At 34.0% G+C, this 14,651-nt stretch overlaps 2 protein-coding genes across 2 annotated transcripts; both read left to right on the forward strand.

Annotated features, from left to right (window-relative positions):
• Positions 1-7,896: 7,896 nt before the first annotated feature.
• Positions 7,897-9,467, forward strand: LOC106325745. Its single transcript, XM_013763796.1, has 5 exons — positions 7,897-8,123; positions 8,208-8,412; positions 8,763-8,971; positions 9,079-9,189; positions 9,279-9,467. Exons 2-5 carry the CDS (start codon positions 8,293-8,295, stop codon positions 9,355-9,357), a joined length of 519 nt encoding a protein of 172 aa, XP_013619250.1. The 5' UTR covers positions 7,897-8,123; positions 8,208-8,292; the 3' UTR covers positions 9,358-9,467.
• Positions 9,468-9,935: 468 nt separating this feature from the next.
• Positions 9,936-13,827, forward strand: LOC106325746 (cell growth regulator with RING finger domain protein 1-like). The gene is made up of 4 exons (XM_013763797.1): positions 9,936-10,066; positions 10,148-10,219; positions 10,317-10,396; positions 13,611-13,827. The coding sequence occupies exons 1-4, from the start codon at positions 10,040-10,042 to the stop codon at positions 13,768-13,770; spliced, it is 339 nt and encodes a 112-aa protein (XP_013619251.1). The 5' UTR covers positions 9,936-10,039; the 3' UTR covers positions 13,771-13,827.
• Positions 13,828-14,651: the final 824 nt, after the last annotated feature.

Below are 14,651 nucleotides of genomic sequence, written 5' to 3' on the forward strand. Positions count from 1 at the left end.
CAGCTTTATCTAAAGCTATGAACTCAGATTCCATGGTCGATCTGGCCAAGACAGTTTGTTTGGAAGACTTCCAAGAAACCGCGGCACCACCAAGTGTAAAGACATATCCACTCGTGGATTTAGAGTTTTTGGAGTCGGAAATCCAGTTGGCATCACTGTATCCTTCCAAAACTGCTGGTTATTTACCATAGTTCAGTCCATAAGTTTTAGTATGACGTACATAGTCTAATACTCTTGTTACGGCATTCCAGTGGTTATGCCCTGGATTACTCGTGTAGCGACTCAGTACATTAACTGCATGTGCTAAATCAGGTCTAGTACAATTTGTCAAGTACATCAAACTTCCAATGACACGAGCATACTCTGACTGTAACACAGCTTCACCTGAATGTTTTGTCAAGTGAAACCTAGGGTCTACAAGAGTTTTTGCCTTTCCTTTTGAGTAGGATTTAAACCTCTCAATTATCTTTTCAGCATAATGAGTTTGAGACAAGATGATTCTTTCGGAATTGTGAAAGATCTTAATCCCTAGGATAACATCAGCTAGTCCCATATCTTTCATTTCGAACTTGCTACTTAGCATGTTCTTTGTTTGACTGACCATGTCTTTATTGCTACCAATAATGAGCATGTCATCTACATACAAGCCAAGCTTTTTGAAGTATATACATTTGTCACATTCATTAATGCTGAAACCATTTGACATCATAACATTGTCAAATTTTTCATGCCATTGTTTTGGAGCTTGCTTAAGTCCATACAATGACTTCACTAGTCGACAGACTTTGTATTCTTGTCCTGGGACAACCAACTTCAGGTTGTTGCATATAAATCTCCTCTTCTAAATCACCATTTAGAAAGACAGCTTTGACATCCATCTGATGGTCGCAATCAGCATTCTGATTGAAGTTATTCTCGTTACCGGAGAATAGGTGTCAAAGAAATCCAAGCCTTCTTTTTGCCGGAAACCTTGCACCACAAGTCTACACTTGTACTTATCAGTTGAGCCATCAATATTCAACTTTCTTTTGCAAATCCATCTACACCCTAGGGCCTTAAACCCTTGGGGCAAATCGGTCAAATAATATGTATGATTTTGCATAATGGAGTCGATTTCACTATTGAAAGCTTCCTTCCATAAATCAGCGTCTGGTGAAGACATAGCTTCAGCGAAACTTCTTGGTTCATTCTCAAGAAGAAAGACCATAAAGAAATCTTCACCATAAGATTTTTCCTTACGAGCTCTTTTGCTGCGTCTAGGTTCATCTGCAAATATTTCTGCATCATGAAAAGATGTACCAGAAGTACTTGCCTTATTTGTAAAGATGTTTGCACCTCTTACTTCACGAGTTCTTTTAGGATTGTCTCTATTCTTACACGGAAACACGTGTTAAAAAAAGATGCATTCCTTGATTCCATAATTGTATTAACATGAATATCTGGTACATCTGATTTATCAACCAAAAATCGATAAGCACCACTATTATGGGCATATCCGATGAAAATACAATCCACAGTTTTAGGTCCGATTGAAACCTTCCTGGGAGGTCGTACTGCTACTTTTGCATGGCACCCCCACACTTTCAAGTATTTGTACGAAGGTACAACACCTTTCCAAAGTTCATATGGTGTTTTACCAGTGACTTTGTTTGGGATTTTGTTGAGGATATAATTTGTGGTAAGCAAAGCTTCCCCCCCACATGTTCTGGGCTAACCCAGATTCCTGCAACATCGCATTCATCATCTCTTTAAGAGTTCGGTTTTTACGCTCCGCAACTCCGTTAGATTCAGGTGAATAGGGAGCGGTGGTTTGATGAATAATGCCATGCTCTTTACAGAACACATCAAATGGTCCATCATACTCGCCTCCTCTATCACTTCGAACTATCTTTATAGTTCTATCGAGTTGGTTTTCAACCTCGAGTTTATACTCCTTGAATTTTTCCAAGGCTTCGTCTTTGCTTCTTAGCAAATAGACATAACAATATTTTGTACAATCATCTATGAAAGTCACAAAATATTTTTTTCCATTTCTAGTCTGAACAAATTTTAAATCACACAAATCTGTATGAATTAAACCAAGATGTTCAGTTGTTCTCTCAACATGAGGGAATGGAGTTTTAGTGATTTTTGCTTGTACGCATACTTCACATTTCTCTTTGCGCAATTTGCATTTCGGAATTAGGTTTAAATTAATCAATCTTTGAACAGATTTATAATTTACATGCCCTAATCTTTCATGCCAAACTTTGAACGGTTTAACCAAATAAGCACTTGGTTCATTTGTGGATAATATTGTCTTAATACACATTTTTACAAGTCCATCCTGAACATATCCCTTGCCCAAGAAATTATCATTTTTCTTTATCACACATTTATCAGACTCGAAAGTTCCTACAAATCCAGCTTTGCTTAATAGAGAACCGGAAATAAGATTCTTTCGCATATCTGGGACATGTTTCACATTTTTGAGAATTAACTCTTGTCCAAAATTTAGCGCAAGTTTCACTTCGCCATAACTTTCAATAATGGACGAGCCGGTGTTACTCATTAACAACATCTCTTCATCATTGCATTTTTGATAGGTACTAAACATGTCCTTATCAATGCATATGTGAGTGGTATACCACCAATCTTTTAAATTATTCTCAATCGTATTAACTTCTGTGACCATAGCACACATGTCATTTTCAATCTGAATGCTCTGATTATTTTCAGCAGACATCTCAGTTTTCATAGCAAATAGAATCATAAATGGCAGACCAATCTCAAACTTAATTTGAGGCGTCGACTCATTTAATCCATTGCTGATCACACCACTTGATCTATCAATGATCAATATATTTGTGTTGTAACTCATCCTTGATTTTCAAATCTGCTCACAAAGACTAAGATACAAATTAGTTTATTTCAATAACACTCACAAATAAGTTCAACAATTTTTTTTAAAAAAATATCTGATTAGTTCAATAAAAATAATCAGAAAAATAAATTCTGAGAACTTGGCGTTACGCAAACGATCAAATTTAACGTAATAACAAATCGATTGAACGTCAAATCAAACACACAGACACAAGATATTAAAAGGTCAACTTATAAAATAATATTAGTTTGTCAACAACTTCCATTTCCATTAAAGTATTAGTATCTGCCAACTGCCAATAATTTTATTAGAACACCCAGAATTATTTACTTCATGTATATTTAATTAATGGACGAGAGATGGTCAAAGAAACCGAAACAAAAATCTGAATTGAACTGCACAAAAAATTGAATCTAAATCGAATTGAATCCATTATAAATATCCTGATAGATCTGGTTCTACAGTATTTTGGATTTTGAGTTTTACCAAAACCGAATCCGAATGAAATTCTGAAAAACCTATAAGAATTTAGAAACCCTGAAAAATAACGTCTAAAACCCAAACCGAATCTCATATAAGTATACAAAATATTCAAAATCCAAATAAATATACAAATAAGCATCTATAACATGAATAATTAACTTAAATACTCATATTAATGTATATTTTTGGTATTGGTTAAATATTGAGGTTTTTATGTTTTGAGATTTTCATTTCAAATTTTATGATGAAAAAGTTTTTCATATAAAATTTAATGATATATGTTATTTATTTTTAAGTTTAAATATTGTTTGATATGTTATAGAGTTATTAGTTGCTAATTTTAACTTGCTTATGTTTCTCTCCTCTTAGAAACCACTTCTTAATCATGTCATCAAACTTTTGTTATTGCAAACTGCTTTAAACTTTCAAGTTTGTGATCTAAATTGTGTATTTTTGAATCATAAACAAACAGTTTGATAATCAATATCCAAATTAGAACCAAATCAAAATCTAAAACGGATTTGTGATGTGTTACTAAATCCGAACCAAACCCAAATTTTTTTTTTGAATCAGATCCAAACCAAACTTTAAAAGATCTGAATGCAGCCAAATTCCCTATTCCAAAGAATTGAAATCCAATTGAAACAAAACTGAATCTAATTGGACACCCAAATGTCCATGCCTAAATAAAAGAGTTGGTTGATCTTAGTATTACAAATTATCGTATTCAGTTCTTCTGCACGAGTAATTTTCCGGTTTACAATTGTATTTTAAAATTTTACGGGTTTAATGCAGATAATAATATTGAACATTAGATTTGAATGAACAAAATTGAAAATGCAACATTTAGATAACGTAACTTTAACTTCTCACTCTTTGGTAGTGTGATATGAAAATTGAAAATCCAAAAATCAACTTGATATGAGTTTCCGACAAACTGTCGACGAATGATTCCGACCTTAATTTTTGTCATAAATTTCCGATAAAATACAGAGTGAAGTCACGTCAATGTTAACTTCCGATGAAACACTGACAACTAATTCTAACGATATTCCTATCCAAAGATTTTGTCAGAAATCCGATAAATTACCCACTGGAGTTTTATTTGCTCGCTTTTACGTCAGATTCACCGTCGATAACTTAAGGGTCTAGATTGGTTCATTATGGTGAACTCGACTACCTGTTGGACTTCATCTACTGTTAGGATCAGCGGAATTCAACCAAGAGAATGGATTGTGGTTCCTTAGAAACTGATGAATGGCACTGTCACATGGTTTATACCCTATGTTCTTGAATGCCTCGTCGAAAAGGTCTTCGGTTGACCTCTTTGAATCGATAATTATCCTTGATAACTGGCATCCTCCTACGTCAATTAGAAAGACGAGAGCGTTGTCGTGCGTTTTGTCGAGCTTTAAAGTTTTGTGTGCGTATAAAACAATCTCGTGTTTTGGGGGTACTGTTGCTGATGGTTGTGTACCCCTTGTAACCGATGTTTGGTAGGTTTTGGTCGGGATGATAGCGTTAATACGTTTTGGGGTCCCTTGAATGAAGTCGATTTGCTTGATCGGGAAACTGAGACTGATGTCTCGTTTTGTTTTGTTCTGAAATCTGATAGATTGATGTCGTTTCATTTTGAGGGTTAATGGAGAAAGGGGCAAGAAGTCGTATATTCTAAGTCTATTTTTCTGCCTTGAAACCTTAGATCGGGATTTTAGAAAGGATGTGTCTCATAATCTTTCTCACAAACGGTGCTAAAATATGGATCTTATCATCCAGATTATGTATTTGAGAGTTTTTGTAAATAAACTAGGGAAGAAAGAACGTTTGGGCAAAAAATCCTTAGAACAAGAACAATGTAATCAGGTTTAAGGTGACAAAAATGGATTATGTTGATGACAATCGAGTTACAAGATCGAATATGTCAACAAGAATTGAAAGATATAACATGTATGATGAACAAATCCATGTCGATTTGTTTAGGTGAGATCTCGATGTCTATGTTATGTGTATGCAGGAATGATTGTCTTCTCCTTCTGGTCCTCTTCTTATTATATATATATATATTCATTTCACCGTTATTACTGAGGTTCATGAAATGCATCTGTAACCATATCATGCATCCTATCATGATCTACCATCTGATCCTCTTGAGGATAACTTTCAGAAGGAAAATGATTCGGTTCATCTCTATTACGACGAACATTTTCATACTGATTACTACTACTAGCTTCATTCCAACTATCATCACCCTCTTCATGGTGAAACCAGATGTAGTAATGTGGGGTAAATCCTCTATTTACTATATGTTTCCAAACCGTTTTAACAGGAGAAAACTTGGTATTCTTGCATTTACGATATGGACATAACATTTTACCCGTTTCATGCGTTAGAGACGTCTTTCCGGCCTGGTACATTAATATCTCTGCCCCGTTGAGAAATTCTTTTGTCACTCTTCTCGCAGAATCTTTATGTGCATACATCCAACTCCGAAGCTTACCGATATCTCGAGACATTTTTTTACTCTTTTTCGTTTTTTTTTGCATCTTAAGAATGAAAGAGGAGAGCATATTCATAGGAAATTTTCGATTTTGGTAGGTGGGAATGTTACAACGAATTTACTACACTAACTTTACTACTAATTTACAACTACATTCCTCGTCATAGGGCCGTTAATTAGATGCAAAGTGATTGATGTAAAATAGTCGAAAATAATGTCTTTTTACGACGAAATTAACAGGTCGTCGTAAATAAGTTGTTACTTTCTGACTAATTTACGATGAAATATATTCGTAGCAAAATTACGTCAAAGTTACGACGATTTCCAATTTCGTCGTTATTTCATCGTAAGGACGACATTAAATTATGACTACACAATTGTAGTCGTAATACGTAGTCGTTATGACCATTTTTTCATATAGTGTTATAGCTCCGATGTCACTTGCTCACAATCCTGCGTATCTCTCGGGATTCTCTTGAGTATGTTCAGATCAAGCTCGCAGTTATCTATTGAACTCGAAGCCTATCCTTCGAACTCTGCCATCCACTTGTTCCCAGGCCCAACTGATCGGGTCCTCACTTCGTTGCTCGATTAGGGTTGAACAACACCTCTCGCTGAAACTTTGAGAAAAATGGCTTGGTCAGTCACATGAACATGAACAATTTCTTAAAAACAAATGTGCATGCTTAGTGAATACACAAATTCTACTATGCTTCATCACATAAACCTTTTCCAGTGACTACATACTCTGTGTCAACTAATCATTGGAACCTCGAGAAAACCAGTGAAAACATCGCTAATTTGAACCCATTTTCTATCTTTTCGCTTTCAATTCCTCAATGAAGAGACGAGAAAGGAGCAATTTTTTAAAAATGTTTCAGCATCTAAACTGACACAGGACAACAACGGAGAAGATTCTTGTCTGGCGTATCAAAACCCGTAACAAAATTGCTTTTTCACAAAGTTCAAATGTTTCTAGGATCCATTAAGAGCGGAATGGTGATAAAATCTGAGAATGAAATAAACTGATTGACTTATCAATTTTTTTTCTATAATATTTTATTTTTTATAATTTTGAAATTCCTCTAAATAACACCTATAAAAATAGTGATGGGACGGACCCGAATATCCAAAAAATTAGGGTATTCGGATTTCGGATCCAGATCCGCCAGATCCATGAGTCTAATATCCGTATCCGGATTTGTGGCTTTCAGATATCTATGTCTGAATATCAGTCTACATATTATAATATATGTGCGGGTGTTCGGATCTGGATCCGCAAAAGTAAATAATTTTTTTTTAAAAAAATACTAGAATACTAGAAATAATACAAAATAAAATAAAATATATATACAATTTTTATTAAAAATATATATATATATATATGTGTTTCAAAAAAAAAATATATATTATTATTAAAATTAAAATATAATTAATATTATAAAATTATGTTTATCATGTATACATATTAATATATTAAAATAATTATTAATAAAAGTTCTAAAAGTTCAATATATTTAAAAAAAAATCCGGATTTGGATATACGAACTTAAAAATTAAGATATCTATATTTGGATCTGGTCTTAATAGATCTGAAATTTTACTATCTTAATTCGGACACCGCAAATATCCTATTTTTGTAGATGATTTCAGATTGGATAAAGATCCCGAAAAATAATTTCACCCCTACATAGATGTGTGTATTTAATATGAACTATTTTCAACTAAAAATGAAAGTAAAATATCTGAAAATCCTTTTACAAGTTTCCTCTTTCAAAATACTATTTACCTTTGAAAAACTCCGGATTTGATGAAGCTTTTATAAATTGACAATTGAATAACAATAGATTTCGAGTGATTTTTGTTGATTTTACATACACTCTTGCATTCAATAACACATGATTTGAAAAAAGGTTTTAAATCATTAGGTGAATAACATTAGATTTTGGTCAAGTGATTTTGGCCTTGTGGTAAAGTGGCACCAGCTGGAGCTTCCGCTCTTGGTTCGATTCCTCTTGGCCACCTAGTCATGTCATATTGATAGATTTAATATTGTTTAGTCCTTGTCATATCTAGCTAGTGACTGCAATGTGTATAATTTTATAGAACCAACTGCTTACTCGTTATTTTGCAAAAACAGATTGTTTTGTTGTCATATTTCTATCTTGATATTACTGCCTAGTCTTAGTCTGTTTTTTTTTGTCTGAATCTGGTATATCTCGAGCGTTGTATAGGTGATGTAGCTGCATGGGAATGGTGGAACTTATCAATAATCTTTGGGTAAACTAAATTTTTCTTCTTGAAGTCTTTCTAAACTATCCTCTTTTAGTAGTACGAACAATCTTCTTTCTTCTCAATCTACAGCATATCAGAGTGCTTTGGCTTTCTTGTCAGAAAGTGGAGGAATCAGTCAATCCATAGGTCTTCACATTTACCTAGCTCATCGTCAATGGGAGTAAGATATCGGAATGAGGACAGCAACAGAGAATGCGACATCCTTGATATTGGTGGATATGTAATGAAAATTCCATTCATTACCTTTCAAATCATCCTTTTCTTGAGCTTAGAGGTACACGTTTACAGTGAACGAAAGCGAACTAATTTTGAAGAAATCAAAGAAACTTAAGCGCAAAATGAATTGAGACAAATACACGTTTAGTGTTTTGTATATTTGTTATGTGAATAAATAAATTCACAATTTTTAGACCCGTATTTTATTAGCCTCAAACCCGATTATCTTTTTCCTTTAGACTATGTCCAGCTTAGTCTCGCACCCTTAAATGGAGTATGTCCGGCCCAACGAATGTTGGCTTTTTTAGTGGTTGACATTAATTTAAGACATTTCTAGAATTAACAGTAGTTTTTAAACATAATCTTTTTGCACGGGTTTGAGCTAATTCTCTTTTATCAAATTGCCAGGGAACATCTGCTTCTCCCAAGAACATTCCGATTGTAGTTCTGTTTGCACCTCTTTTTCTGCTACAAGGAGCTAGGGTGCTTTTTATTACATATATTTCGCTGGCGAATTCTATCTTTTGGATTTATACTAGTGTTGGTGGTCCTTATGGAAGGTCTTTTGCCAGATCATTGGCTAGTGTATTCCTGAGATTTTTTCAACATGGTAGAAGGTATAGAAGCTACAACAAACTGAGCAATGAGAAGCTCTAGTGACAAAAAGAAAGACTAATCATTCTCAGATGGTTAATAACAGATTACTTGGCTACATGATATATAGGTTTGTGGAGAAATCTGTATTATGGATTTATAGTGTTGGTGTTTCTTGTGGAAGATATTTTGCGACATCAACAGCTCGTATATTCCGGGGTTTCTTTCAACATGGTGTAAGGTACATATATTCTACAACAAACTGAGCAATGGTTATCTCTGGTGACAACAAGAAAGACTAATCCTTCTTATATATATGAGTAATAACAGATTACTTGGCTGCTGGTCTGTCGATGAAGGAAGCCAGGAGGAACAAGCTAGGCTCTACACTGAAGAAGCTACTGAGTAAAGCTCTCATCTTTTGGTAACATAAGAAATGGCTCTTTTCACTTATACACTATGGGTCCGACTGGTACGGACTTTCGCTTTACACTTTGGCTTTAGAATTATTGCAGTAGAGAATTTGACGGTCAAGACTTTGGCTGTTAGTTTAAGTTTTATTAAAATAAGATTGGTAGTTAAAATTATAGAAGTTTGGAATAATATTTAAAATATTTTATTTAAAAAGTAAAATTATGATACTATTAAAAGTTTAAATATAGATGATTATAAAAGTAGTACAATATGGATCTCAAATGAACAAGAAAAAAAATTCAATGATTAATTTGTCAATTTTAAATTTTAATAAAATTGTTACAAACTTAGATAAGTGATTTAGTTACAAAGGAAGAAGAAAATAAAACATTTTTAGTGAAAAAAATAAAAAAAGAAAAAATAAGTTGCAAAAGTCACGTATTGTTGGCTTTAGAAAAAACAACACAAAAGAGGAGAGAGAAACTTATAATGACTTTAGAGTGGTTAATTTAAAAAAAAAAACAGATTGGTAAAAAAGAAGCTTTAGAGACTCTCTAATCCTGTTGACAAAAAAAAGAGACTTTCTAATCCCACAAAGCCCTCAAAATCCTAACAACAATCGAACCCTATGTTACGTTATCAAATACAACACATTCTCACCAGAAGTTGTGAAGAAAATGCCAAAGTCTGATCTTGTTGAAGAGGTAAAATTGCACATTCTAAGTCTTTTCATTTTAAATATTATGAAACCAAGCAATATTTAGAACCTCTTAAACTCTCACCAGGTACGTAGACTACAAGCTGCATTGAGTGAGCAAACAGATATCAGCAAGCAGGAGTACGAAAAGCTTCAAGACGTAATACACCCTCCTGTTTTCCTCGAGTTTGTCTGTTTAATAACCACTATGGAAGCAACGTTTGCTTACTAATACTAAAAACAAAATCGAATTTCAGGAGAAGATTCTTTGCAAAGTTTGCATTGTAGAGCCGATCGACGTGGTTCTACTCCCATGTAAACATCACGCCCTCTGCAGGTTGATGTCTTGCATTTTTACATCTTTTAAGCATTCATTTTCATCACATTCTAGCTCATTTAGATTTGATTTAGTATTATATAGTGCATATGCATGTTCATTTGTATGTTTTCAGGTTTTGGAGTGGTTATAATGATTTTGGAGGAGATTAAGCCACAAAAGGTTGAAATATCAACATGGATGAAGGTCTAAAATATATTCTTTGAAGCTCATCTTTTTCAAGGACATAGGAAATTGAGTTAGCTTTATAAGGGAGGTAGTTTCAAGTAATTTGGAGCTATATTGAAGAAGTTATAACCGATTTACTGGAGTCATATCAATCATACCGCAAAGATAGGATGGACCGCAGGTGGAGGCCACGGATTGAAGCCGTCAGCGGATTTGGGCCAGTGAGGTCGAGTAAAGAAGGCATGGGCCGCGGGATGAAGCCGTCCGCGGATTCAAGGCAGTGAGGTCGAGTTTAAGCAGAGATGGCCGTGGGTACGCTTATCTTTGGCTAGCACTAGGTCCTCATTTGAGCTAGCACTTAGGATGGTTTGTTGGGTTTGTATGCTTGATTTTGATCTTGGGATTGGGATGTGAGTGAAAGTGAAAAGGAATGAACCAAGAAGAGTGAGAAAAGGAAAGAAAGCCACTGGAGATATAAAAAAAAAGAGGGTTCTTGTGTTTATAAATAGAATCTCCTTTAGAATAAAAGAAAAAAAGAGCTGAGTAAATAAAAAAAAAAGAATCCTTAGTTGGCTAAAATAAGAAATGAGAATGTGTTCTTTGGGTGAGAGATGAAAGTGAGTGTATCTTTGGGTTTTGGGATGATGAAAAGAAGAAGGGTAGAGCTTGAAATAATTTAGGAAATGAGTAGAATGATGAGAACAAGTCATTGTATGCATGAATTGTTCATTTTATTAGATAAATTTTGCATAATGATCTAGCTCCTCTCTTCGAGTGTAAGTCACCATAAAAGATTACGTTTGAACTCTTCTCTTTCTTCACATTAGACCATCTTCTCTCACCAAACCAAATGATTGAGATCAAATATCCATTTGGAAGAATTCACCTTGTGTGTGTGAATAAATGTGAGGGTTGGCTAAGGAACTTGTTGATTGAATGGCAATGCAACTTGTGTAAAGATAAAAGAGTTTTGATAGGCCTTGAGAAGCTAGAGTGTACTAAGAGGGTTGCTCATGCTATTTGCTATGTTTTCCTTAGGATGTTAAGTTGAAGGCTAGAAAGTGTCTCTTTTGGTTATAAGCACTCAATTTCAAACTTTTTATACTTGATTGATTTTGAAAGTTTACTTGAGGACAAGTAAAGAGATAGTTTTGAGGAGTTGATGTCTTGCATTTTTACATCTTTTAAGCATTCATTTTCATCACATTCTAGCTCATTTAGATTTGATTTAGTATTATATAGTGCATTTGCATGTTCATTTGTATGTTTTCAGGTTTTGGAGTGGTTATAATGATTTTGGAGGAGATTAAGCCACAAAAGGTTGAAATATCAACATGGATGAAGGTCTTAAATTTATTCTTTGAAGCTCATCTTTTGCAAGGACGTAGTAAATTGAGTTAGCTTTCTAATGGAGGTAGTTTCAAGTAATTTGGAGCTGTATTGAAGAGGTTATAACCGATTTATTGGAGTCATATCAATCGTACCACAAAGATAGGATGGACCGTGGGTGGAGGCCACGGATTGAAGCCGTCCGCGGATTTGGGCCAGTGAGGTCGAGTAAAGAAGGCATGGGCCGCGGGTGGAGGCCGCGGGATGAATCCATCTGCGGATTCTAGGCAGTGAGGTCGAGTTTAAGCAGAGATGGCCGCGGGTACGTGTCGCGGACGAGACCTGGCCGCGGAATTGGAGCATATCTGAACGCGGACTACGGCCGCGGACCGATCCAGTCCGTGGTCAAGACCCAGAAATTACTTTATCCATTTTCTATCTTGGTTTGATCCGGTTTGTCCCAGATCGACCCGGTTCGATTCTATTGTCTATAAAAGGTATTTTAAGGGATTGAAAACCCTAGACTACCTAAGCTATAGTTTTGTAATTTCTCTTGTTTCTAAACTTGAATCTTGTGAATCTTGTCTGGTTTAAGTATTTATTTTGTTAACATTTGTTTATCTATCTCTTATTCTCTTGTTTATCCAACAATCTATTATGGGTTTGTGTGGTTTCATGGAGATTAGTGAGTAGAACCTTTAGAGTTCTTGGGTTTAGTAGACTAGAATGATTAGTGCTTGATCTATGATGCTATGTGCTTAATCTAAATGATCTTTACATTGGTGTGTTTAATGCTAGATATATGTTGAGAAATCATATCTTGATCATAAGTTATTTCATGCCCGGAAGGTGTTCGATGAAATGCTTGAAATATCAATCAATGTGCTTTACTTGCTTAGCCAACGCGAGTTGATGCTAAGGTTGTTTAGTGGCTATTAGGACTTGTGATTCATGCATGCTTGATGGTAATTAACCAATGAAAATTGATGTTAAAAACTTGATTAGCATAGGAGTTATTGTCATGGGAGTGGATTAGCTCAAATTAGTGATCTTAGGCCTAAAGATTAGCAATTGTTGATTGTTTGAGCATCTTGAGATAGTATTTTATCACTCCAGTCAATAATTTGACCCAAGAGCTTATCTTTACTTGCTTGTGTTTTCTTTTAGGTGTCTTTCTATTTCACTAGTTTAGATCATAAACCTCTTTCTATTTGCTTAGATTAAGAAAGCTTGTGTATTCTTGGTGTTATAAGTCTCTAGTTCTCTGTGGATTCGATCCTAAAATGCTACAATGACATACCATTTGATTGTGGTATTGTTGGCACATTAGTTTAATTGACTTGTGTTTAAACGCTTAATCACAGGTAAACCAACATTCCTTTCATTTGCTCTTAGAAAATATCTTAATTAACATGTTTCAATAAGTATTATTGCTATTGCTATTCAAAAAAAAGTTGTTTATCAAAACCATCACCTGTTCAAACATGACTTTGTGGTTTTACAACTAATTAACATGCATTGTGCGGTTCTTGGTGACACAAACTAGTTTAATGCATCCATTAGTCTTCAATTATATTTTTACTAATTATAAAAGTGTAGAGATAAAAACAAGTGTGGTTGTGATTTGCTAGATTTGATATTTTATTTTATCTTTTAGACTATTTGTGTTTTCTTGTAATACAATCTTGTAAAATGCTCATGTCGTTTGTGTTTTCAGCACATGCTACAAGAAATGCGAGATCTGTCCGATTTGTCGTGCCTTGATTGAGGAAGGTACATATGCATGTATACGATGCGTAGATTTCAGACGAGTAGGTATGCATGTATACTTTGGTGTATGTTATGACTTGCAACGGAGAATCCGATTACTTTTGTAGATAAATATTGTAATCCATCGTCAACCTAATTTTTTTTATCTTGTAATACAAGCACGTTTTTGGTAAAATGTTAAGCTAAGCGGTTTCACACTTTCTGTATCTTCTTTCTTACCCAAATGTTCACAAAGACATGGTTATCCAATTTTTTTGTTGAAAACTTATATAAACCAAAAAAAAAATTGTCAACGTAAGACTTTATTTACGCACTCTTAGTAACAAAAACCCAAGATCATCATATAATTTGCAAAGATATACAAGCTATCAATGGCTAAGAGGAGAATGAACTTGGTTTCGTGTGTGTTCATAATCTAATTGGTTTTGATATTATTCTGTTTACTCACTGCTACCTCTTGGCGTTTGTGATTATTAAGGAAGAAAAACGATGGTATTAGGGGATGTCTCGTGTGGCCGACAACAATAGTTCCTTTTCACAAAATTTTACGACCTATCTTTGATTACTTATCAAAAAGAATATATATATGTTACGACCCTTTTTATTAGACAACTTAAAGTTTTGATGTATGTTATACATCAGATTATATAATTTCACTTACAGTTAAAGAACTATATAATCTTAATGAAAATAAAATAAAATAAAAGTAATTATTTATTAATCATAATATTAATATATTATATTGCATATATTTAGTATATTATCTATCTATCTTATATATATATATATATAATTATTATATATCTATCTATCTTCTATATATACATATCAGAAAGAACACTGTCTTATTTTACACTAACACTTATGTGATGTAATCAAAACTCGAAACAAAATTGCATTTTCACGAACTTGAAATGTTTCAAAGATCGATTGGGGGCGGAATGAAGTAAACTGATATAGTTCTGCAAGTTGTTTTCTATAATGTTTT

The sequence above is a fragment of the Brassica oleracea genome, chromosome C2 (assembly GCF_000695525.1).
Source record: "Brassica oleracea var. oleracea cultivar TO1000 chromosome C2, BOL, whole genome shotgun sequence".
Classification (NCBI taxonomy): domain Eukaryota; kingdom Viridiplantae; phylum Streptophyta; class Magnoliopsida; order Brassicales; family Brassicaceae; genus Brassica; species Brassica oleracea.